The sequence below is a fragment of the Pleurodeles waltl genome, chromosome 10, assembly GCF_031143425.1.
Source record: "Pleurodeles waltl isolate 20211129_DDA chromosome 10, aPleWal1.hap1.20221129, whole genome shotgun sequence".
NCBI classification, from domain to species: domain Eukaryota; kingdom Metazoa; phylum Chordata; class Amphibia; order Caudata; family Salamandridae; genus Pleurodeles; species Pleurodeles waltl.
The window spans coordinates 477977900-478005547 of record NC_090449.1 but is presented as its reverse complement, the minus strand read 5'-3'; the positions used below and the strand labels follow the sequence as shown (position 1 = coordinate 478005547).

At 40.5% G+C, this 27648-nt stretch overlaps 1 protein-coding gene across 1 annotated transcript in view; it reads right to left on the bottom strand.

Annotated features, from left to right (window-relative positions):
• Positions 1–26795, bottom strand: part of ABCB8 (ATP binding cassette subfamily B member 8) — a 397400-nt gene extending 370605 nt beyond the window's left edge. The window contains exon 1 of the mRNA XM_069210769.1: positions 26568–26795. Within this exon, the coding sequence (XP_069066870.1) occupies positions 26568–26626 (59 nt within the window). The 5' untranslated portion in view covers positions 26627–26795. The remainder of the gene's footprint in view (positions 1–26567) is intronic.
• Positions 26796–27648: the final 853 nt, after the last annotated feature.

Here is a 27648-nt window from a genome sequence, read left to right as displayed (position 1 = left end):
GAATGCTTATTGTCAAATTTTGTCATGAAATCATTCATCTGCCTGGAAACAAAATGCATACCATTATCTGTAAAAATGGTACATGGAGCACCCTCCACCCTGACATTTTTTTCAAGGAATGGGATGCCACTTTCCACAAAAGAGTGATAAAGCCATTTTGAAAAATAGTATATAACAACTTTCAAATATCTTTTGCCCCCTGGTAACAGATTAAATTGCCCTGAAAATCCAAAGACAATTTATCCCAAGCTTTGTCTGGAAGTGGCACTGGAAATAAAGGTTTTGCTGAAATTTTCCAATGCTTATCCAAACCCATGCATTGAGGGTTTTTGTTAATAAACAAAGGGACCCGTTTGTCCAAACCTCACCACCAAAAAATCTGTCTTAACCTTTTATAAGTGCCAGAAAACCCCATGCAGCCTTCATGAGCAATTTTTATGATCCTGTCCCTTAATTCAGCTGGAGGAACAAACAATTGTTTCCTTAAAAACAAATTGTTCTCACAAGAAAGCTCCATAGCTATCTTACAAAAATGTCTAAGATTGCATTCATATCTTTTCTGAACGCCAACTTGTCTTGATGTAATGTAACACCTTCAACAGAGTATTGTCATTAAACATAACCAGCATCAATTCATTTTCAGTTATTCTACCCTATACGTAGGTCTTGAATTTCTGTACTGCCCAAACACACACCAGGGTCTCCCTCTCAATGGTGCTGTATTTGCTTTCAGCATTGGTAAGCTTCCTAGATGCAAAAGCAATAGTATTCTATTTTTCAATGACCCATTGTCCGAAAACTGTCCCAAGCCTCTGTAGACTTGCATCATCTGTGATAAACGATTTGCCTGAAGAAACAAAAGGTTTAAGGGCAGGAGTGGTCATTACCAAATTGTTGATATCCTCAAATGCGTTATGCACCTGTCCACTCCAATCAAATGTGTTACCCTTTGATAGAAGCGATCTTACCGGTTGTACCTTTGAGGCATAACCAGGCACAAAACTAGTGTAATACTCACACAGCCTGAGAAAGGAATGTGAAATATCCTTATCTAAAGGTGCCAGTGCATTCTTAATGGCCTCTAGGTCACACATCTTAGGTTGTATGCCTAGCTGAGAAATAGTGAGACCCAAGTATTCCACCTCCTGGACTAACAGTTTACATTTGATGGGCTTCACAGTCATACCTCTGGATTGTAAAACATTTAGGACTTTCTCTAATACCTGGAGATATTCTTTTTTGGTGTCTGTGAAAATTAATATGTCATCATAGAAGGCGTGCAACTGTGGCATATCTCCAAACAAAGCATCCATCATTTTTGGAAAAACAATTGACGTGGATGCAAAACCAAATGGTAAGCGCAAATATTTAAAAGCACCAAACAGAGTCACAAACATGGTGAGTGTTTGAGGCTCAAAGGGATTCAACTGAATGTAGGTCAATGGTGGAAACATATTTTGAGCCTCCTATGTTCGCAATCATTTCCTGTATGAGGTAGAGGATGACAATCCACCACAATGTGTTGGTTTACAGACTGCAAATCAACATATAACCTCAGGTCTCCTGTTTTTAATTAGCAAGAACTATGGGAGAAACCCATCTGGAAGAATCATTTTGAGTTATTATCCCTTCAGAACTCAGCTTGTCCAATAATTTTTTTCATCATGTCTGACACTCATAGGTACTGGCCTAACTTTGTGCATCTCTGGTATAGCACTTTTCTTCAGTTTGATACCATGCTCAATTCCTTGAACCATCCTCACAGTATATCTGAACACATCGGGAAATTTAGAAATCGTATGGCTCATTATTTAATCTTTGGTACTTATAGATAGTACGGGCATATCCCTCAAGACAATGAGTATGTCATGCCCTGGGTGTGAAATAATGGCAAACTTAGCCAAATCCTTCCATCCACCTCCCTAGGCCGATCTTGTTCCCGGGGACCCCAAATCCAGGGCACAGCCTAATTACTTATTTGGGGAGGGGATGCGTGGTGCCCCTCACCAGGACCGATCTTGGCCCCAGGGACCCCATCCCCCAGAACCCGGCCATATGACCTGGGTGCACCCCAGGGCACAAAGTCTCAATGTTGGGGACCTTGGGGGGAGCCTGGAGGCCCCCCCCGGTCCCAGCTGGCTCCCTGCCTCCTGCAGGAGACATCATTGCTGTCACAGAGAGGAAGATGCTTTGCTCCCTCTCTGTGGAGAGCAGTTTCCTCTGTGTGCCTGCCTGCATCTACGCATCTAAGCTTTCTGGTGGCAGAGCGACCTTTAAACTTCAGTGATATCTCTCTGTACTCCACCATAGGTACAGCTTCTCCAGTCAAACTCTCTGGTCTTATATAAGATTTACTTTTAGTTCCTTACCAATGCTCTCTTCAAATTAATTTTTCTACATGTCCCGATTGATAATTGTGAATGGTGAACCTAATTCAGCTACTAAAATCACTGGTATGCCTGCTACAATTAACTTCACATTTTGGTTTACTACTTGTGCATTGATGACATCCAAAATTACATCAGTAACTATTAGTACACAATCATTTCTCTCTGACTGATACTCTTCAGACGTTGACTCCTTCTGTGAGTCTGATACACACTGTATTTTTCCTCTTTTGTCCTTACATTTACATGTCCATGCAAAATGGACAATCAAGCCACAAATGGAGCATCTCTGGTCTCATGCTCTACATTTCCTACTGTTTGCTAAATGCTCATGGCTACCACATCTATAACACATCAGAGGACTTTGATTTCCATCCTTACACTCAACCTTTGCTGAAGAGTCAGTTCCTTTAAAATAATTACTTCCTGCATTTGTCTTATTTTCATTATCCTTCTTACATGTTTTCTCTTTTTTTCTTTCCATTCACAACACAAAAACGTCTTTGCTTTGTTTTCCTCCAATGCTGCCTTGGCACATCTATTCAAAATTTCCACCTTCCTTGCTACGTCGAAAACCTCTTTCAAGGTTGCATCACCACTAGCCCATAATCTATCTTGTACCGTTTTGTTACTCATATGCATAACAATTTGATTCTTGAGCAATTCCTCCTGTATCTGACCAATCCTGCATGGTGCTGCCATTCTTTTTTAGTGCAGACACATAGGCCCTCATTACAACCCTGGCGGTCGGTGGAGAAATGGCGGTAATACCGCCAACAGGCCGGCAGAAAAATAAATGGCATTACAAGCATGGCGGTGACAGCCACTTCTCCACTCCGACCGCCAGGGTGGTAATGACCGCTGGGCTGGAGACTTCGGTCTCCAGACCAGTGGCTTACACTACACCACCGCCGGTATCACGACCCCGCATACCGCCATGGATTTTGTGGGGTTCTGTACCGCCACATAATCCATGGCAGTAGGCACTTTCAGTGCAAGGGAATTCCTTCCCTGGCATTGATGGGGTCTCCCCCACACAGAGTCCTTCCCCCACACCCCGACCCCCCTACCACCCCCAAAGGTGGCAGGACCCCCTCCCCATTCCCCCCCAACATCGACACACACCCCCCCACATGCACAGACACAACTACACATACCCGCACACAGACATTCCAACAGACACACACACACATACATGCACGCACACATACATACTCACAGACATACAGACACGCACACATTTTCAAATCACACAACACCTCCCCGCATGCATACACGCGCTCACACACACCCTCTACACACTCACACGCACACCCCCATGCACGCACACAACACCTCCCCACCCCCCTCCCCTAACAGACGATCACCTTACCTGGTCCGGTGATCCTCTGGGAGGGAACGGGATCCATGGGGGCTGCTCCGCCGCCAGTTCCCCATCACCAGAACACCGCCACACCGAATCATGGGACGTGATTCGGTGGGCGGTGTTCTGATGACGTGGCGGTGGAGGTGGAGCAGCCTCCACTTCCCCGCCGACCGCAAGGATGGCTGCTGGTGGCTCTCCGTCCGAAAAAGGATGGAGGACTTCCAGCAGCCATAATACGCTGTGCGGAAAACCGCCTGCACTGGCGGTCTTCAGCACGGCGGTACCTTGGCCGTCTTGCAAAAAGACCCTTGAGGTTAAGATGAGGGCCATAATCGTCTATAGTTTCTTTTTTCTCCTGCTTACGGTGGAAAACTTATATCTGTCAACTGTAATATAAATTTTAGGTGAATAGTACTTCTCTAAATCAACCAATGCATTTTCAAAAACATCATTTTTGTCTGCCCCTCTCAGTTTTTTCTCCATTTGGTTATACTGCCCAATACCCTCATGATCTAAGGAAAGAAATAAAATTCCTTATTTCATTTCAGTCTCGTTATCTATGATACTCATGTAATTGCAGAAATAATCTTTTCATTCCTCCCACTTCATATGTGGTTCACCTCATTCAGGTAAGAATGGTATTGGTGGATTTATCATGAATGTGTGTGCTGCACACATCACTACCCACTGTACAAGCCTCTAAACTTTTCTGTGTGAATCAATTTTCTTACTACACCCTGTCAATGAGAGAGAGAGAGAGAGAGAGAGAGAATATATATATATATATATATATATATATATATATATATATATATATATATATATATTTGGATTTTCTTTTATTTCTCGAAAACTACTGAACGGATTTACACCAAATCACACAAAGGTCGCTTTGTGGAACAGGCCCTAGCATTGTGCTAAATTTGATGTAATTCCGTCCAGTTGTTTCGGCGCTATCGCTGTTCAAAATCCCTATGGAAAAATAAAACGGGGAAAAAACATTTTGAGATCACCCCTGTGGCCATTCCCTGCAGCCAACCCCTATAACAACCAAACCCTGCATGGCCCAACCTCCACATGCTGATATCAGCCCCGGTGACCCCATTTCCTGAGGCCAAGAGTAAATATTTAAATTATTCGGGGTTTGGGGGTGGGGGTTGCATTCCCTCCCTCCCCTCACCCAAGGCCGATTTCAGCCCCAGGATCCCATCCCCTGGGACCTGGCCTAAACATTTTTTTTTGGGGGAGGGGCGCATGACCCTCCTCCCCAGGGCAGATCTCGGCCCCAGGGACCCTATCCACTAGAGTACCCAGTCTCAATGTTTGGGACCATGGGGAAAACCTGCAGGCCCCCATAGTCCCAGCTGGGTTCTCACCACCTGCGGGAGCCAGCACTGCTGTCACATAGGGAGAGTTGCCAAAGCAGCTCCCTCTCTGTGACAGCAGTTTCCTCTGTCTGCCTGCCTGCCCCATCTCCGCGGGCAGGCTGACAGAGGAAACCTCTGCTATGATGAAGGGAGAGCTGTTTGATGGCTCTCTCTTCATCGGAGCAGTGTTTGCTGTGACAAGCCACAGCAAACAGCTATGTCCCAGGGGTGGGCACCTTGGGACATAGCAGAGCTGGCCCGGGGGTGGGAGGGCAGTCCCCAGGGCCATCTGTGGCTTCTTATTTACACCAAATCACACAAAGTCACTCTCTGGACCAGGCCCTAGCTTTCTGCCAAATTTGGTGTAATTCTGTCAAGTGGTTTCAGCGCTATCCCTGTTTAAAATCCCTATGGAAAAATGAATGGGGAAAAGGCGTTTTCAGACACTCCTTTTTCTCTGTCTGACCCTGCTTGACGAATCGCCTCAAACCTTTCCGGACAGCAGCTGACATGGCTGGTGAATTTTCTGGGAAAATGTTGTGAAGATTCATCAACTAGTGTCAAAGGTACAAGCAAGTTAAAAAACGCTTTTTCTTTTTAAACTAGGTCCTAACTAGAACTACCTCATGGCGACTGCTACTATATATATATATATATATATATATATATATATATATATATATATATATATATATATATATATATATATAAAAACCTTAGTGGCGGTCACCACTAGGTAGTTATAGTTAGGACCTAGTTTCTATTGAAAAAGCGTTTTTTGTTTTGCTAATAACTTTGGCACCATTTGAGGAATCTTCACAAAATTTTCAAAACTTATACTTTGCTAAGTTCAGCTTCTCTCTTGAAAGTTTTGGGGTAATTTGTTAAGTGGGGGCTGGAAAAAAGGGGGGTCCCAAAGCATTTTTTCCCCATTCATTTTTCCATAGGACCTTTTGACACACCTACAGCCTGAACCACTAAACGGAATTACACCAAATATGGCACAAAGCTAGATTCTGTTCTGCAGATCACGCTTTTTGTATTTGGTGCAAATCCGTTCCGTAGTTTCAGAGAAATTTAAGACCCAAAAACATAGTTATATAGGGATGCCGATCCTCTACAGATCCACCCCGGGTCGATCCACGTGCCACAGGAAGAATCTGACTGGCTACCCGCAACCTGAGAGAAATGTTGCGGTCACGTTTTCTTTTCTCTGTAAACGGTCTCTGGGGCTGAAATGTGGGGAGCAATTGAGTTGATGTAGGTCAGGGTACAGGTTCCCTTATCCCATGGGGGTGATATAGTTGTGATGATTGGACAAATAATGCTTTTGAAATGCGGAAAATGTTTTTTTTAATGCTTCGCGAGATCCGCAGATCCACCTGCAGGCCTCAGCGCAGTCCCGGTGTGAATCAGCGGTTGGGTCTACAAGGCTTGGTAAACGTAAAAAAAAAATAAAGAAGAATAAATTTTAATAGAGACACTCTCACATTCAGTATTACAAGCAGAGAGACACTCTCACACCAAGTCTGACATGCAGGCAGACACTGTCACACCCACTCTCACACATACAAAGATGCTGTTACATCCACTGTCACATCGACACAGACACTCTCACACTAACTCTTACACTCTGGAGAGACGCTCTCACACCCACCCTCACATCCAGGCAGACACTGTCACACTCCCTCTCACACCCAGACACATACTCTCACATTCAGTCTCACCCTAACATAGAGACTCTCAAATGTAGTGTCAAACCCAGAGACGCACTCTGACACTCACCCTCACACCCAGACAGCTACTCTCACAGTCAGTCTGACATCCAGGCAGACACTGTTAGAAGCACTCTGACACCTACACAGACAGTCTTACACTCACTCTGAGATTCAGGAGAGAGACTCTCACAACCACCCTCGCATTTAAAAAAGTGTTTTTCCCCCTTTAAGAGAGCCGCAGAGCCATCCGCAGATCCAAGCGAGAGTTGAAAAAAAAAGTACATAAATTTAGATATATATGTTTATGGGTAATAGATTGGCTCTGAAAAGAGCCTTTGTGTTTACAATGTGTAGGTGATTACTACACATGATAGAGGATACAGTCTCTCAAGCTTGTTGCCTTTCTCTGTTAGGTGAACTCATTCATTTATGTATATACCCTCCATATCAAATTGTAAGTTGTTGTGGTATATACAAATCATGTTATGGTCCCTGAGGAATGCAGAAACAGTTTTACTGACATGTTTCCTGGATTTCTCTATTTGTGGGCAGAACTGAGTTGACCAGTTCCACTTCTGCCTTTGGCAAATGTATGAAAAAACCAAGGCAGTGTGTGGGAAGTGTGTCATTAATCTTCCAAAGATTTCTTTCATTAGGATTTCCAAACCAACCCCTGTGACTATGCTGAGGTCATTGCCACCACAGTGCACAATCATAAGGTCTGAATGTTGGCAATCTTTAATGGTTTCACCCAAAGGGAGTAATTGATGCCACTTTAACCCTCTCTGGCCAATCCAAGTAATATCTATATATTAGATAAACTTAGGTCCTTGTCATTACCACTTCTTGCACTCTCGCTGGCCCAAAACACAAAGCTGTGACTCACAATCCACACTCTGAGCATCTTGGAGGTATTCTGGAGAAGCACTTTGAAGATAGCTGCAGCTGAATGAGGCTTGCATGAAATTAAAATCGAGGGTAATAGGTACAGTCTGTAAGAACTGATTCCATTGGCTGTTGTAGATATGTTTTGGGGTGAAAGTAGGTAGTAAGGTTATGTGAATTGTAAGAATATGTTGGATTGGGTTTAGAAAAAATGGAAAACAGTAAAAATAGCTGTGATATATTAACTCTGAAAGATTCAAACACACCAGCTAAATGTGGCTTGAAACTAAGTATGCTCTTGCCATAAACTGTTATGAATTTCTGACCAGTTGCAGTAGAATGTTTCAGACCGTGTAACCATGGTAATAGAGCTAAAGGAGCATGAGGGGGAAGGGAACAGAAAAAAAAGACTAAAATGTGACTTTGTTTTACCATATTATTATTTTATATATATAAGGCAGTAATGATTCATAATGATTACTTAATGTCATAGTTTGTGTAAAAAAAAAAAAAGGGTTTATATAGATATGTATTTTTTTATGAGAACAAAAAATAATTTCTGAACTTCCCCGTGATCCGTGGATCCAACTGCAAATTTATTTAGGGGTCTGCGCTAAGAGCCGCAGTAGATTTGCAGATCCAGCAAAACTCACATAGTATTGACTAACTTTTAATGGAGAACTGCAAAGGGTTAAACATACAAACCAGCAAGAAGTTGTAGAACATTATATTACCATGAAAGGGAGATTGTGATTGGTTTACTGACTCAGTAACCATGAAAGGAGAGTTGAAGTTGAAATTACTGGTTGCCTGCTAGGAGAGTGGGCTTCCATTCTTGTGGTTGTATTTTTGAGCTCTGTTCAGTGAAAATAGATTATACAAGTAATTTATTATATAAGACAGGTATTCAGCTGAACTTGGAGCAGGATGTTTCCAGCTTCTATCAGTATATTAAAGTGATCCCTCGTGTATACTGAAGCTAGTATGGAGAATGCACTAATGAGTATTTTAATAGTACAAACTGTTATATTGAGTTTTCACAAATGTAATGTGTTTGTCTATACAGAAATGGGGATGTATAAAAGCGATGTTTAAATCATGCAGAGTCACACATGTATTGAGGGGTGATAGAGGTGATTTTACTGCAAGTTAGGCATTGATATGAGTGAATTATATAACTTGAAAAGGTATGAAAAAAGATTGGATGAGAGCAGGTTGAACTGTTTTTAGCTGTAGAAGGTGAAGGGGTCAGATATACTGTGTGTAGGCAGAAGAGGTGGTTGCTGGGTCTATAGAAGAGAAAAAAAGTGTTTTTCATTTCTATTGTGTTAATAGTGCACTTGCTATGTTAAGGTATATGTATACTGCCTAATGTATACTGTTAAGGAGATAGAAAATAACACACATATAAAGGGAGACTTATACTCATTTAGAGACATTAACAACCACTTCTAAACTGATGTACACATCAAGAATGTAAGTACATAGGCTGCAGTAAGAGATGCATTTAGGATATAATATACTGAATGTAATATGTAGTTTGGAATATCAATAATATAGATTCTTATTAATGTAAATTGTGGTTTAAATAAAGTTTAGGGTACTAATTGTGAGTATAGGTACACAGCTTTATTTTTAAGTTCACTTGGCATTAGAAAATGTGTTTAAGTAGGGTTTATACTGTGTGTTGTGAGAAACGTCACCCTTTAAGTGAGATGCATGTAGACTATAGAAGAGAGTGTATTTGTATTAAAAGATGAAACATATTGTTCTGAGTTTTAGTGACTGAGATTAAAGGTTGTAGAGGCCTATGTCCAGGTATATATGCTCTCTACTAAAACATATGGAACTTATATAGGTAATAAAGAAAAGATACAGTCAGTCCTATACATAGTGAAATAGTGATAGTTACTTGTGTATTTACCAATGCAGATACTAATATACCAAGCCATACACCAAGGATACACCAAGGATAACACAGATAGGTTCAATAAGACAATCAGGGACACACCTAGGCACACCTAGGCACACACTGATCTGAACACTGAAACACCTATGCGCACTGTGATCTATAGACTAACTTAGCCAGGTGCTTAATAATGAGTAGAGTGACACACCCTGGCATGCACTGTTGCATGCTCTGACACAACCAGGTGAACACTAATGTATAGACTGAGATACCAAGGTGCACGGTAATGCATACACTATAATACCTAGGTGACAGTGATCCATACACTGACACATCCAGGGACAAACTGATGACACCTATGTATGCAGGTGAGACACCTATGTATGCAGTAATGGATGTACTAGGACTCAGAGATATACTCTTAGCTATACACTGACAGAGAAGTGCACACACTGATGTATACAGGTACACATACAGACACACCCTCTTACATCTAGTGATCCATCCAGGGATGGAATTATGGATCTAGAGATGGATCCAGGAACATATTGGTGCATGCAGTGACATAGCCAAGTGGACACTGATTTATTCAGAAAATCATTGAGATGTACAGTGATGTACACACTGAGACAGTCAGGGAGAGAGAGATGGATAGAGTGGCACTCACACACCTAGGAGTACACTGGTGTATACACTGCCACACACAAGCACACACCAATGCATACACTGATTCACTCAATTAAATATATAGATATACTGAGACAGGTAGGTGCACAGTGACGTAGAGAGGTATATGGGTAGGTACACACAAATACATACACTGATATACGGAGGGACATATTGATGCATAGACTGAGACAGGTAGCTACACACTAATGGATAGACTGACACATCCAGGTATACAGCTATGCAGAGGCTGATATACCCAGTCATATGGTGATGTATTTACTGATGCACCCAGACCTGAATACTGTCAGACATCTTGAAGGAGATTAACCCATACAGTAAGAGACTAAGCGAGACACATATCCATAGAGTGACACATGTGGGAGGACATTAATCTATATAGAAAAGCTGTGAAGAACACAGGGATAAAAATAGTGGTGAACAAGGTAACACTTATGAATACTGAGACACAAGTAGAGATACAGTGGCACATTAACTGGTTTGGGTAGGAGAAAGTGTTGTGCAGTAATAGACAATCTAAGATATAGTCTCACAGATACAGGTAAACAGTGATGTAGTGTATGTTTGCAAATTTAGTATAAAGTAAACTTTGTGTTAGACAATGTTATTGCTAACATTTTCTTCTACATGTGTAAATCTATTTCATTTTTGTTTTCCAGGTATTGCTTTTTTTTAAAGTAAGAAGACTGAGGATACCTGTAAAAAAGTGAAACAAAGAGGAAACAAGGAAACAACTGTACTATCTGTTCAAAACGGACAGTAAAAACAAAATAAGGTGGAAAATGTTCAGAAGAAGAAAAAAGGATACTAGTAAGAGTACTTAGGACTTTTTAAAAAATGCTGTAAAATGCAAAATGATAGGAAGACATTAATTAAAAGTGGAAATTGGAATATAGTGATGAATTGCAGCGTATGGATGTTGTAAGAGTCAGGAAATCTAATACGAAGCCACAGACTTTTAGACAGCAAAAATTTAGGGAGTTAAATGTTGCGAAACAGAGTATTTCAAAATGTGTTGAAGAAGATGAAGTATAAGAGGAGAAGCGCTATTATGAAACAAAGGCACTATATTAAGAATGTAAGGGACAAAGCTTTTGTTGTGAAGAGAAAACTTTTTATTTTAATATTGAACAGAATGACGACACTAGACAAAACGGTCATGTCCATGAGAAGAGGAGTTTAAGTAAGAGAATTATTAACAAAAGTAATTTTTGCAAACTTTTTTAAAAGTGAATGGATGCACACATTTAGTACAGAACCATTTTTCATGGAGAGAGTTACTTACAGGAGAATGCATTAGTATATGCAGTTGATACAAGTGGTCATTGTCCTGCAGTGAAAGATGGCAATCCTATAGAAAATAAGTGATAGCTGCTAGGAATGTAGAAGACATGATAGCTGAAGAACTACAAGGAAGACATAAACAGTCTCCTATGTACAAGTGGAAGTGTAGTACTATTTATAGTATCTGTCAGGAGTCAATTAATACATTGAAAAATGTCAAAAGAGAATTTTCATGGAGAAGTATAAAACAAAAAATTAAAATGCTTCAAGAATTAGATCCTTGCAGAATTAGAAAATATAGCCCCTCCTCACTACTTTGGCGGTCTTTTCCAAAGACCACCAAAGCCGCCGGTGCCAAAATAACGACAGTGCTGGCGGTCTTAAGAATTAACAAGTCAAATAAACCTGGCAATAATTAGTAGATGTCAATAAAGTAAACAACAGCTGCAATTTATTTGAAAGAAAACAACACTTTTTACACTAAAGTTGATATGACTGGAGATGTAACCCATGTTGAAGAAGAAATAGTACTATCTAATGGACAGATTGAAAAAGTGGAAAAGCAGAAGTCAGAAGAAATATATGAACACGATAGTATTCATCCACTACATTTCAAAAGATGTTGTAGAGGATTCTATTGATTTGTTTCAAATGAAACAAGCTAGAGGAGCTCCTTTCAGTGTCTGGGAAAAAGGTTTAGAGGCTCATTGCTTTCCACATTTCCTATAGGAGTAGGTAGACGTTATGATGACCGACCTGTTCAAATATCAGCAGCTGAGTACAGGTCAACATGACTATGTTCAGAGGATCCTAGATTTCAACAAATTATTCCTTATATATTCCATCTCTTATTTGAGAGTGAGTTGTCTGGACTCTCATATGCTGTTAACGATATTCTTAAAACAGAAGTTAATCTTCAAAATATTTCTGTAAGGGATTTGTGCATAAGATACAAGGAAAAGATTACAATCTGGGGTACAACTTAATCAATTTGGTGGCTTGTCAACTTGTACTAAAGAATACTGGTATCGTCGTCAAGGAGAAGATAAATGTATGCTATGTAATCTAGGTCCTCCTACTTGGTTTGTAACACTTAGTTGTGCAGAGTATGCATGGGGTGATTTGCTAACATTTCTAAGAGTAGCAAACTCTAACATTAAGGATATTTATTTGAAGACAGCAGGAGAACTTTGCTTCCAGCTATTGTTTGTAGATATTTCAATCACATGTTTCAAGCTACGCCGGCTTTCATATGCAATAAAACAAATCCTCCTCTTTGAGAAGTTACAGATTTTTGGGGGGAGAAAAGAATACCAAGCAAGAGTAGCCCATCCTATACACTTGCTATTATGGGTAAAGGGTGCCCCAAAATTTGGAACTGATCCTGCTGAGTGTGTGATGTTACATGTGGTATTCCAGATGTGAATCACAACAAACATTTAAGAAGCAAGTTCTACGTTTCCAAACACATAAGTGTCTCAAATATTGTCGCCGAAGATACAGATGCAAAGGAAAGTTTCAAACTAGTTGTTGTTTTGGATTTCCAAGGTCTATCCTCTCTAAGGGAAGAGTAAACAGCTTCATGTCTGCTGTAAGGCACACATTTACCAGAAAATCACAAAAATACATACAATCTGAGAAGAGCAGAGGCTTCCAAATATACGGATTATATTCCTCTTATCGTGAAATTATGGAATGCAAATATGGACATGCAGTTTGTTACTGACAATTCCATTGCTGTTGCTCGGTATGTCACTTCATACATCAAGTCAGAAAAAAAAACAGGAGGAAGGATACATGGGAGGATATTTCTGCAGAAAAGTCTCTATCAAAGAAATTATACAGTTTCAGCTTGAAAATGCTTTCATAAAGAGAGAGATAATTTTTTATGAGTGTTGTGATAGATTGAGTTTGGCTAGCTTGTTCTCAAAGTCCGGAGGAATTGTTTGGGTTAGCCTAGGCCTTGCGAACACATGAACCAGAGTTTTGAAATCTTTTCCAGAAATTCAGTACTTAGCAGAAATTGATCCAGAGAGTACAGATATTGTAAAAACAAATATGTTAGAAACATACTATCCAAAAAGAAATGTACACCTTGAAAATACATGTCTTTATGAAATTCTACAACACTATACGTATAGAAGTAATGTTTCAGAAAACATTGATGAAGGCAAATATAGGGTAGCAGGTTGTGAGGGTTGTTTAGTTTGGCATGCAAAGTGTAACAATTAACCATAGAAAACATACTTGTCACACTGCTAAAAAAAAAAAAAACATTTTCAACTTGACACTTCTTCAGCGATCTAAATCTCGGCGATCTGAAACAGAGTTAGTGGACACTTTGACAACTAAGAAGATTCTTTCAATGCTGTGAAAGACACTGTTCACTGTGCAATATTTCCAAGCTATATGAAAGTGATAAATGAAGATATTGAACAAGAAGAAACAATTACTACTCAGATTGCAAAGGGAAGTTGACAAAGCAGCCAAAGTTCTGCACCTCTTAGTCAAGAGCCTGTTGGACAGCCAGTAATATAAAGTGAAGCTGTCATGGCAATGAATGCAGTGGAGACAGTAATGCAACAAGTAAAAGAAGAAAATATTACTTTGGAAGATTTAGTAGACCGATTCAATAGTGAACAGAAAGAAATATATATGGAAGTCAAAGGAAAAGTAGACCGCGGATTACTGCTTGAAAACAATCAACGTAAGTGTTCAAGTTTTAAACCAATTCTTTTATACGTCAATGGACAAGCAGGTACTGGGAAAAGGTTTCTAATAAAAGTTGTAACAACTTATCTACAGAAGACTACAGAGTACATTTTATAGTGTGTAGAAACAGCTCCTACTAGATTAGCTGCACACAATATCAAAGGAATTACCTTACACTGTCTACTAATGCTCCCTGTACAACTCAACAATACATTTGAATACCAAAAGTTATCTGGTGAAGCTTGCCATGAAGTTTCCAGAGTTCTGAAGGAACTAAAAGCTTTTAATGTTTGATAAGGTGAGCATTGTGTCGAACTTAATGCTTGCCTTTGTGCATTTGAGAATTTAACAGGTATTAAAAACTGACTATGATGTGCTCTTTGGTAGCAAGCATCCAATTGTTTTTGGTGATTTCTTACAACTTACCCCCATTGAAAGGGCAACCTATATTTAAATCTATCACATGAAGAAACCCATAGTTCTTTAAGAAGCATTGGAAATGTAAATATTTGGGTACATTTTCAATGTAAGAAACTGATTACAAACATGTGTCAAGCATCTGATAAGGAATATGGAAGTATTTTGAAGAATATCAGAGTTGGAATATTGTCAAAAGAAGGAAAACATTGTATGGAAACAACTCATGAAGAACATATTTCCTTCAAAAGAAAGAGCAGCAGAGCTAATGTTTGAATTTACTCAAGAAAAAAAGTCAATTCTCTGTTTAATGCCTATCATTCAAGAATGCACAAATTTTAATGAACAATTACTACAGCTACAGAATCAGATAATATTAAAGTTGATATCAATTGATAAAATGGAACACCGAGGAGTAACAATACTATTGAATGATAAACTACAGTCAAAACTGGATTCTTTAGAAAAATCAGTTTCCAAAACTGCAGCATTAAAAAAGTGTTTGCCTGTTTGTAAGAACTGTGAGCAATTTTGCAGCGTAATTTAAATGTTGAAGAAGGACTAGTTAATGAAGTTACTGGAAAAATAATAGATTTTATTCTGTATTCAAATAGAAGTGAAGTTCAGTATTGGCAATTACATTTGATGATTTTGAGGATGCAAAACAGATACCAAGATCTGTTGCGCGTTTCTTACTTGTGAAAGACCTGTATTGACCGAGAAAGCAGTTTCCTATATCTCTAGCTTATGCTGTAACAATACATAAGTCTCAAGGTTTAAGTGTAGATGCAGCTTTTATTAATATTGGTATCACTATATTTACGGAAGGTATGTCTTATGTAGCATTATCACACATAAGATGTTTGTCTGGTTTGTATCTAATAGACTTTGATGACAGTAAAGTAAATACTGGCTCCAGTAGTGTATTGGAGTACAGACGTTTGAGAACCCTGTATGCTCCCCACATCGAGCAGTATCCCATTTATAAAAACCTACCATTTTGCCAAAACGTAAAATTTCAAAGATCTGACTATTGACTTTGTTAGAACGGTTGTTGAATGAAAGAACAAACATACTCTGCATCTTTTATTAGAGATATTGCACATATGTGCTCTGGATCTGTACATTTTAGACAAAATACTGAAGAAGATCCACAAGAATTTTTGATGGTCCTACTAGGAACTTTAATAGAAGAGATGGTACCTACTGACGAACTGTTTGTACTAAGTTACTCTTGGTAGCATGACTGTAAAAAATGTTCATTTTCTTCAACAACAGAAATAGATTCAAAAAGATCTACCCAACTCTACCAGATTCAAAAACTGTCAGTTTTGAAAAGTTGTTTAAAAATGCTTCACAAAATAATACATGCATAAAGTGCAACTCAGACCTCCTTTCAAGTTTGAGCATAAGAAAAACTGGGAAGAATATCATCTTGATGCTACAACGATATAAAACAGATGGAACTAAATTAGAAACTCAAATCACACATTTTAAAAGCAAGGCAAATCTCAATTTCAGGTAAACCATACATCTGTGCAGCTATTGTTTTCCATGAGGAAGGAAGCATCACATCTGGACCTTACACCTTTTCATAAAGAATACAACTGGATGGACAGAGTGTAATGATAATAAGCTTATATTTAAGCAGGAATTACCATATATATTGCCACATTTTTCCCTTCCGTTTCTTGAACCAAAGGGCCAGATGTACGAAAGGATTTTACCCATTCTGTGTCTATGGGAAAAAGCTTTCGTACATATGGCCCAAAGTTCTAAAGAAGAGCACTACTGGATGAATAGAACAGTAAACGTATGGGAGTTTTAAAAGTAGAATATAAGGCATCATAAGGCCTAACATGGGGGATGTCTTTACTAAGGGATTTTAAATGTAGAAATATTTTTCATACTGGATGGAAAATGGACACATACTACTAAACTGATAATGGACATTACAATCGGTGAACTGCAATATACATCTACTGAAGATTTAAAAAAACTGATGCCACACTATAGTCCTCTTTAATGGCTGAGTGGAGTTTCTGACATCATGAAGCCTACCAAGGGTGATGTTTACACACACTTTTTAAACTAGTAGAGTGATTCATACACATTAATTGCATTAAAAACCTGCAATATTCTTTATATAATTTGAGAACTATAGGCAACAGTGTTTGTTTAATATTGCTAGTAGGTACCACACCTAGTAATGTTCATTTGAAATAACTTGCTATGAAGTTATATATTTTTTTTTTTTTAAAGGTCTTTATGACTATTCCCTCCCAGTGTTCAAGGATGAGTATCTATATGCACTTATTATGTAGTGCAAAAGTATAGAAGCTGAGAACAGGGAAATAGGCAATTTAACATGTTTAAATCATACTTGCAAATGTATATATAGTGTTAAATATTTGTCATGTGTTAAAATTTGTATTTTTTATTACAGATTGAAAACTTCAAATGGATAACTTAATACAATCAAAGTTTAACTTATATTTATGAGTTGGGAATTTTCTTTACATGTAAAAAGTTGATTTTACTGTAGTAATGTAGGTAAGTAAGTACATTTGTTTCTGTCCATAAATAAACGAAGCTACAGACAGGTAATAATCGTAATAGAGGAATACATTAATGTAAATACAGGTGGATTTATATATATGTGTATACTAAGACACTCACAAAAAACAGATGTTTAACCTTAGAAACTTTGACAAAGACCATTACATAGAGTGATATACTGAAGGATACATAGGACTAGACTCACATACTTCTAGTCACACACTGATGCATTAATTTAGACACACCGGTGCACTATCATGTATACACTAAGACACCCAGGGACACTTTTATGCAGAGCATGAGACACACAAGTCTGTAGACCAACACACCCAGATACAATCTCATGCACATACTGCTATACCCAGGCCAATAGATATACATATACTAAGACAGCTAGGTAGACTGTAATTTGTACGCGGACACACCCAGGTACATACTGATGCATACACTAACACATCCAGCCATAGACTTATGTATACACTAACACACCGACAGACTGCCCAGCACACCTTGACACACCCAGAGGCACTCTTATACATACACTAATACACAAAGGCACACAATGATCCATACACTAACAACCCAGGTACACTCTCATGCAGATAGAGAGGCATCCAGGGAGACACTTATACTAACACACCCAGGTACACAGGGCCAGATGTATCAAGCTCCCGGTTCGCAATTCTTAAATAGCAAATTTTAAAAAATAGCTATTTGAGAAATGTAAAATGGGATGTATGAAAATTTTGATTTGTTCATAGCGATTTCTTAAAAATCGCAAATCGCTATTAGCGAATCGCAATTAGGGAATGGAACTCTATTCATCCCTATGGCCCAATGGTTTTGAATTTCAGAATTTGCAAATACCTGTTAGGAGTTTGCCAATTAGGTTATGCAAATCCCAGGGAGCTGGGGGCCTAAGGCCCCCTTTGATGCACCCCAAAAAAATATTTGTGTACATGTAAAGCGCACACATGCCCTAAGGCAGATTTTGGAAAGGCATGATACATGTGCACTGGTAATCGCAAATAGGTATTCCCTATTCAGGGAATCGCAATTTTCGATTCCCTAAATGGAGTCGCCATTTCAGGGAATCGCTATTTTAGCGATTCCTAGAAATTGCACTATGAATGCCTTACAAACATTCTGAAGGGCATTTTTGCATTCGCAAACAGTGGTATTTTGAGATTCGCACTGTTTGCGAATGCAAAAAGCTTTGATACATCTGGCCCACTGTCATTTGTACACTGACACTTCCAAGTGCACACTGATGCATATACTAACACACATAGCCAGACAGTTATGTACACAGTGACACATCAATGTACGCTACATAGCACACAGTAACATACCCAGGGAGGGACACTCTTAAACATATACTAATACACAAAGGTACACAATAATGTATAAACTGGCACACCCAGGTACACTCTCATTCACAAAATGACACACTCGGACAGACATACACTTGTGCATATACTAACACACCCACGTACACTTTCATTCATACAGTGAGACACCCTAGCACACACTATTGCATACACTGACAAGCCCACATGGACACTGATGTACACACTGATACATACTAATACATACACTGACACACTTAAGCACACACTGATGAATACACTGACATAGACAGGGAGAAACTTATGCATACACTAAGACAGTCATGTACAACCCTATACAATCACCGATACAGCCATACAGATACTACTGCATACAATAAGACACCCAAATGCAAAATTATGCATGCACTGACACACCCATGCCCACATGAATGCATACACAGAGACACTCAGATGCACACTGATATATAGATTAATACATCCCGGGACACATTAATACACACACTAACACACTGAGATACACACTGAGAGACCCAGGCAGACACTAATACATAAACTAACAAAAGCCAGTCATATAGTAATGTTCCCAATCAAACATACAGGTAGGCACAATCACATACACTTACATACCCAGGATCAGATTTACACATACACTAACACACCCAGTGACACAATTTTGGATAGACTGAGATACTTAGACAGAAACTGATCAAAAAAGTGTCCATGGAAATGCAAAGTTATATATGTACTCATTCTGGTATGGAAATACTGATGAGTAATAAAGGCTCGAACATAGCTCTTTGCATGATTCAGTGGTGGTTCTAACAAGGACCGTTTTTTGTAGTTTCTTTTTTAATAGAACAAGTTGTTATTTTTTTCGTATTTTTTATTTTTTCAGAAAATGTCTTGGAAACTTGGGAAAAACTTAAATGCAATATTTTTGCATTATGAAAAGCATGTGGCTGGCATACTGATGTTCTGAGCAATAGCTTCGCTAGATGATGTACCAGGTTCTGCATCGAAATGTGTCCGTTGTTTTACTCTCATCATTCGTTGATATGTCAGTCTGTGGACTGTCCACAGATGCTTCCTCATACTTGATGTTATGTGGCTCTATTTCTTTGATCTACCACGAGAGACCTTTTCCATAGAGGTTTCATTTCACAATTCTTGCACTGACTTCCCCCCATCCCACTAGGTATGGTAAAAAAATATCCATTCATCATTCTCTTTTCTAGATGAATAAGGCACCTGCTGAGAATCATATTCTTCAGAAATATCTTGAGTCTCTCCAGGTGGTGGTGGAGCACTCTCTTCAGCCATTCTGGAAACTTCTGTAGCAGGAGGATTAGAGCTGATATGCTTGTCCCTCAAGAGCTAGCAGAGTAATATCCGTTTTAGGGATTGGCCCTTGCTCAAAACTAGATGTGGTTCAAAAGTAACCAATGAAATGCCAGATTACTCTTCACACATCGAGCGACTCTGCGGTTCCGAACTGTAGTAGCGGTTCCACGAAAATTGTAATATAAGTTTTGTGTTCTACTGTAAATAAATAAAATATGTAGGTGAGCTGCAAATATGTTCAGCCTTCTGTTTACATGGGAAAGAAAGGGGTGCACATTGTAAACTTTGTTAAATAAAACAAATTGTTGTGAATCCGCGATCCGAACTGTGGATCCATTCCGGTCACGTGATCGGAATGGAAACCACAGAGCTTCGCCGCTCTGCCGCTGCAGAACCGCAGATGGCGCCACAGTTCCAAAAATAATAATATTACAATACTACAGGGAGTGCAGAATTATTAGGCAAATGAGTATTTTGACCACATCATCCTCTTTATGCATGTTGTCTTACTCCAAGCTGTATAGGCTCGAAAGCCTACTACCAATTAAGCATATTAGGTGATGTTCATCTCTGTAATGAGAAGGGGTGTGGTCTAATGACATCAACACCCTATATCAGGTGTGCATAATTATTAGGCAACTTCCTTTCCTTTGGCAAAATGGGTCAAAAGAAGGACTTGACAGGCTCCGAAAAGTCAAAAATAGTGAGATATCTTGCAGAGGGATGCAGCACTCTTAAAATTGCAAAGCTTCTGAAGCGTGATCATCGAACAATCAAGCGTTTCATTCAAAATAGTCAACAGGGTCGCAAGAAGCGTGTGGAAAAACCAAGGCGCAAAATAACTGCCCATGAACTGAGAAAAGTCAAGCGTGCAGCTGCCACAATGCCACTTGCCACCAGTTTGGCCATATTTCAGAGCTGCAACATCACTGGAGTGCCCAAAAGCACAAGGTGTGCAATACTCAGAGACATGGCCAAGGTAAGAAAGGCTGAAAGACGACCACCACTGAACAAGACACACAAGCTGATATGTCAAGACTGGGCCAAGAAATATCTCAAGACTGATTTTTCTAAGGTTTTATGGACTGATGAAATGAGAGTGAGTCTTGATGGGCCAGATGGATGGGCCCGTGGCTGGATTGGTAAAGGGCAGAGAGCTCCAGTCCGACTCAGACGCCAGCAAGGTGGAGGTGGAGTACTGGTTTGGGCTGGTATCATCAAAGATGAGCTTGTGGGGCCTTTTCGGGTTGAGGATGGAGTCAAGCTCAACTCCCAGTCCTACTGCCAGTTCCTGGAAGACACCTTCTTCAAGCAGTGGTACAGGAAGAAGTCTGCATCCTTCAAGAAAAACATGATTTTCATGCAGGACAATGCTCCATCACACGCGTCCAAGTACTCCACAGCGTGGCTGGCAAGAAAGGGTATAAAAGAAGGAAATCTAATGACATGGCCTCCTTGTTCACCTGATCTGAACCCCATTGAGAACCTGTGATCCATCATCAAATGTGAGATTTACAAGGAGGGAAAACAGTACACCTCTCTGAACAGTGTCTGGGAGGCTGTGGTTGCTGCTGCACGCAATGTTGATGGTGAACAGATCAAAACACTGACAGAATCCATGGATGGCAGGCTTTTGAGTGTCCTTGCAAAGAAAGGTGGCTATATTGGTCACTGATTTGTTTTTGTTTTGTTTTTGAATGTCAGAAATGTATATTTGTGAATGTTGAGATGTTATATTGGTTTCACTGGTAATGATAAATAATTGAAATGGGTATATATTTTTTTTTTTTAAGTTGCCTAATAATTATGCACAGTGATAGTCACCTGCACACACAGATATCCCCCTAACATAGCTAAAACTAAAAACAAACTAAAAACTACTTCCAAAAATATTCAGTTTTGATATTAATGAGTTTTTTGGGTTCATTGAGAACATGGTTGTTGTTCAATAATAAAATTAATCCTCAAAAATACAACTTGCCTAATAATTCTGCACTCCCTGTACTTCAGAGCTCTGTACTACTGAATAATGTATAAAACAGTACCAGCAGCACTATGATAACAAGCATTTGCAATGCAATGGGTCTCGCATGTGCTCGAGTTTTTGGCGTTGTAATTTCCTAACTGGACTTTTCTTGCCACATAAATTGAAAATGAAAAATAAAAAAGTTGACATAAACAAGCCGATTCAAAGCGCCACAGCCACCATGAGCGTGAAGGAGAAACACAAAAGGAAAAATAATTTCACTCACAGTCAAACGTATTGTCAAACATGCAATTATCCATGTAAGAAGGTCGGTAGCCACGGCGGTAACAAAAGTACCCTAAGGAGGGACAAAAGTAAAGGATTTGCCAATGATAACAAATGGTTTTTGAAAGGCAAGCCAATGAACGAGTGATAGTGATGGGTGTGCGGTGGGCGCGGTTAAAATCCCACAGAGGGGGAGCGCGCTCAACCTAAAAAGCATGCCAATAAAAAAACGTTTTACTCCACCCCCAAATTATTACTTTACATTGTGGGGTTTAGTATGTCTTTACAGAATACAAGTACTATTGTTTGAAATCTGGGGAGCAGCACTGTGTGCTGATCTCTGTACCAATAGTTTTCAGGTTATTTTCCACCCAGTAAAAACATGTGAACAGCTCCTGGAGAGTGACGGAGTACATGTCTTTTTAGGTTGAGTAAGAGAAAAGAATAAAAATAAAAAAAATTATGAGGGTATAGGTGGCGGGGTATCCGCTGGAAACAATATTTTCCTTGTGAAAATATAAGTAATTTAAAAAAATGTGCTTATTCTCACTTTTGCTAAGCATTGTCCAGCACAAAAGACCGTATCGCTGCTATGCATGTTTCTATTCACTAACTGGCAGCTCGACATAAGCAAAAAAAGACTTGATGTCACATTATTGCCACAATTAAAGACACATGTAGTGTGTACTCTACATGTCCTGCAGAGCGAACACGTACTGAAATTCAATTGAAGCTTAAACCATGTGCTTACAATCCAAACATCAGAAATATTTATTCTGTCCTTTATTCCCAGGCCCAGGGTCTGTTATTGAACCACCGACTGAAGGACGGTATATTGATTACAAGAAATTGCACGCTCATGCACGTATTAGTCATTTAAAAATACTACTGTTGCAGCCAACGAATCCCAATAAACTGCTGTTATCTGAGCCGAGTGGGTCATCAACGCTTCAGCGTCTGTTTACAAACAGCCACCTCACCTCTACCACTCCCTTCTCCCTGTCAGAGTTCAGGAAAATATTAGTTTCAAATAATCTCTTTTGACCTGTAGGCAGCCTCGTTCAAGGCCTTTTTTCAAAAGGCAACCTGCCTATGTCCTGCTTAATGTGTTCTAAGAGGACATCGGAACAGTCAAATGGAACGAGTAGACAAGCAAAGTGTTTTTTCTAGGAACAATCTTCTTCTTTAATAAAAAATTAAAAAGTATTTCTTCCGTTAGTCCTCCATTTTAGGTCCTTAAAGCTTGCTTTCAATGCTATAGAAGTCATTAAGTGAGTACACAGGAAACTCTGCTGGTAGAGGCATGGATTTTGCAATCAGGAAAAAAGGCTGCCGTGGTAGCTCACTAAATGTCGTTAACGGATGGCCGGAAGTATGCTAAATGATGAAGTAACCTGCCCATTGTTGTGGAGCTCTGTCTGGAGAGTGTAGGTCGATGAGCCAATAAGCACGCAGCTGCCGTATCACGACCAAAGACCTGTATTATTTGTGTGCCTATTAGTGCCACAAATGCAGGTTAACCAAAATGGTATGTGAAAGGGGAGTGCAAAGTAAAAACTTAAGGGTTTTTTACATCCATCAGGTTTCTTTTTCATATGGCAATGAAACGAGTTAGAGCTATTAGCGTTGTAAACTCCTAACCAGACTGTTCTTGCTACGTAAACTGAAAATGAAAAGATAAACAGTTTCACATAAGCAAGCCGATGGCCGCCATGAGTGCGAAGCAGACACACAAAAGGAAACAGAAGTTTGCTTGCAGTGAAACGTATGGGCAAAAGTACAATTATCCATGTAACTGGCAAAAGTGCAATTATCTATGTAACAGGGTCGATGTCATGTAAAGCGCGCGACTACTGCTCAGTGAAAGTGCACCAAAAACATGGAGCCTCATATGTTTTCAGTAGCTGGCCAGTGAACTTGTGGAAGGCTAAACACCGGAAAAGGCATGACGTATGCATGCCTTTCACTAATCAAATCAAGCGAATTTTAAATGGCAATTCCAAGAACCAGCCAAACTGATGGGCGTGACACAGGCGTGGTTACAAGCCCGTAAAGAGATTACAACAGGGACAGAGCGCTTTGCTCGCTTCACCCATCGGTCATCTTCAACATGGTTTCGCACCGCACCCTCTGCTCCACACAGCTGGCATCTGCGGAAAGTCCCTACAATAGATATGTTTCTTCCTGTCCGGCAGAACACAGAGTCATACTCCTACCTTACCTGTCAGATCCTACAGAGATCAGCTGCTGAGTTCCACAGGGCTCCTTCCTGAGCCCCACACACTTCAACATCTACATGGCCCCATTCGCATCCATCGTCAGAGACCACAAGCTTAACTTCATCTCCTATGCCGGCGACACTCAGCTGATCATCTCACTGACCTAAAACCTCACAACTGCCAAGAAGAATTTCCGTGACGGGAAGGAAGCTGTCACCGCCTGGATGAAGAACAGCTGCTTCAAGCTCAACTCTGACAAGACCGAGATCCTCTTCCTGGGACCCTCCACATTATTCTGGGACGACTCCTGGTGGCCAGCCACTCTCGGCATCCCCCCCATCCCAACAAACCACGCACGCACCCTCGGTTTCATCCTGGATTCAGCGCTCACCATGACCCGCCAAGTCAACTCAGTCACATCCTCCTGTTTTCACACACTACAACTTCTCAGGAAGATCTACAAATGGATACCAAATGACTGACGCAGAACTTTAACCCATGCCCTGGTTACCAGCAGACTTGACTACGTAAACATCCTCTACGTCGGCACCACACAAACAGAAGAAAGAAACTACAGCACATCCAAAACACCTCTGCCAGACTCATCCTGGAAGTTCCCCAATGCAAACACATCACCAATCACCTAAGAGACCTCCACTGGCTTCCTGTTGAGAAAAGGATCAACATCAAACTCCTCGTCCATGCATACAAGGCCCTCCACGACATGGGACCCACCCACCGAATCACTTTCTATTCCCCCACCAGACCTCTCTGCTCAACAGGCACTAGCTACTGTACCCCGCATACGGAATACCTCAACTGGAGGAAGATCGTTCGCCTACCTCGCAGAAGAGAGCTAGAACACCTGGTCCCTGCACCTCAGCAGTCACCATTGTTACCTCAATTCAGGAAGGACCTTAAAACCTGGCTCTTCAACTGAAGCACAGAGTTCAACCCCCAACCCCTAGCACCTTGAACCTTACGGGTGAGTAGTTGTGCTGCATAAAACCTGATTTGATTTAGATTTTTGTGTCACCTGCTGACGTGTCCACAAAAGTGAATTTTGTCCTGAATTTTGACCCTTTAACCTGAATTTCTGCATTCACTGCCCTGAATTTCCCTCCATCCTTGTGGTCACCATACAGCAGGGCTGCTGAGCAGTACGTGCTTTGGGCACCTGCACACATTATTTCACACATTAAGCACTGCCCCCTGCATTAATTACAGGAAAACATTGGTAGCTTTAGGAGGGAGGGGGAGAAGAGGGAGAGAGAAAAGCAGTGAGTAAGTAAGTAAGAGATGGGAATCGTGGGTTTTAACTTTTTTTGCCAGGGCTGTTTCTGGTTCCTAGTCCGGCTCTGATATGATATAGGATGTCTGTAGCACGAACTTCATTCCAAAAAGTATTATGGATCGACTCGTGCAAGGGCTCTTAGAGCCAAGCCAGGTCCTTGGCTCGCCTCTCACTTTTTTTTTTACTAGCCCTCCTCTACTGAGGAGCCCAATCTTCACCTTGCACATGTTCAACTCATTCTCTTTTTCCCGATTTCCACGAAGGGTGCCACTCACTACTCTGTGTTTCCAGTCCCTGCTTCTGAACAGGCTCTGGGGGGCATTACTACTGCGTATTCAACTCTTGACTCGTACGCTGACACCCAGTGTGACCGGAGGAAAGAGACAGCTCACCACCCTGCTTGCCCAACTCCTGAGTGAGGCATTAACTTCCCGTTTGACCCGATTAGTGACCTAAGGAAATACTTTTCACCATCAATGAATGCTTAACACCTCACCGCTTTCAAAGGTCACCCTTTGATTCACACCAAGGAATGCCCGAATCGAACCACAGCCCCCGTAATTTCTTGTATATATGCAGTTATATTCATCACAATTAAAACGCTGAAAACAATTCATTTTTTTCACATGTACTATTCTACTATGTTGGAATTTATCAGGTAGTGGCTGTCACTGGCATTTCCATTAACACAATAGAATTACTGTTTCAGTAGGATCATTTAACTGGGGTGGCTACTTGTGGCCAAACCAGCTCAGGAAGTACAATGCACTGCAAGCCCCTTGCGCGTTCTCCCTCCTGCTTCTTAAGCTCCCTGGGTACCTTTGGGGGCAGCGAGCAGATCCTCCCCTAAGCCCAGCGTGAAGCAGGTGAAGCAGCATGATGCAGATGGCTGAGACCGGAAGTGAAGATAGTTGATCGATTCGTACTGCTCTTCCAAATCGTGACTTCTTAAAGAACTGCAGAAGTTAAGAAACTGCTTGAGATGTTCGCTGATACATCCCTAAAGTCCTGCTGAGTATTACTGGCCCTAATATGGCTGCTGAAGAGAACTCAGATGCTCTTATTCTGTATACCCCCAGAGCGAGGGTTAGGTTCCGTTTATGGTGTGGCTGTCAGGCTCTATTTACGGCGGCCATCTTGAAATGGGGATGTTTTCCACAGACGATATTTTTTTATTAAACCGCACAGGCTTCAAAAGAAGATTTAGGTCCCGTTCTGTACCCGTTTACAAATAAATAGTGCTAGAGAATCTTTCTGACTGGAAAATATTGAGCATACTTTCACGAAAAAGTGTTCATTTAATGTGTGTGAGTGAGGGGGCGGTAGCAGGGGAGGGGTTAAATCGGATTTTGATTTGGGAGGCTCAGTATCCAGTTCAGTAACCTCGTGTAGGTATTCCATTAAGGCTACAGCAGGAACATCACCTTTGTGCCTGGACTCCTTATCAAACAAGCTGTGGCAAAGCCAGTAGTTCTCGCCTTTGGGACCTATTGCAGTTCTGTCAAATTCCACAGGTTCATGCGCCATTGTGATGCTCCAGTCTAGTTTTTTTCTTTGAATTCAACTACTTGTGGTTTTGTTTATTCCATTATAAAATAGGACTACATTTCCCAGAAAGAAGAAAAAGAACATGGACTGAACCACCACATCACACATGGACCTGGGAAATTTAGCAGCTTAGTGCTATTGGCTTTGCCAAGTAGTAGGAAGCATGGAGGATGTCCCCAATTTTGGAGGTCACAGAATGAAGGTTATAATACAGAGGCCACCCTGCTCTCTGCCCTTTTATGCTACAAACTTCCAGGAATACTTTCTCTCTACTCCCCCTCAGTCTTGCCCCCACCTTCTGTCTTAAATACAAACCTTGCTGGGCAATTAGGAGGGTCTGAAGGGGGGGGCA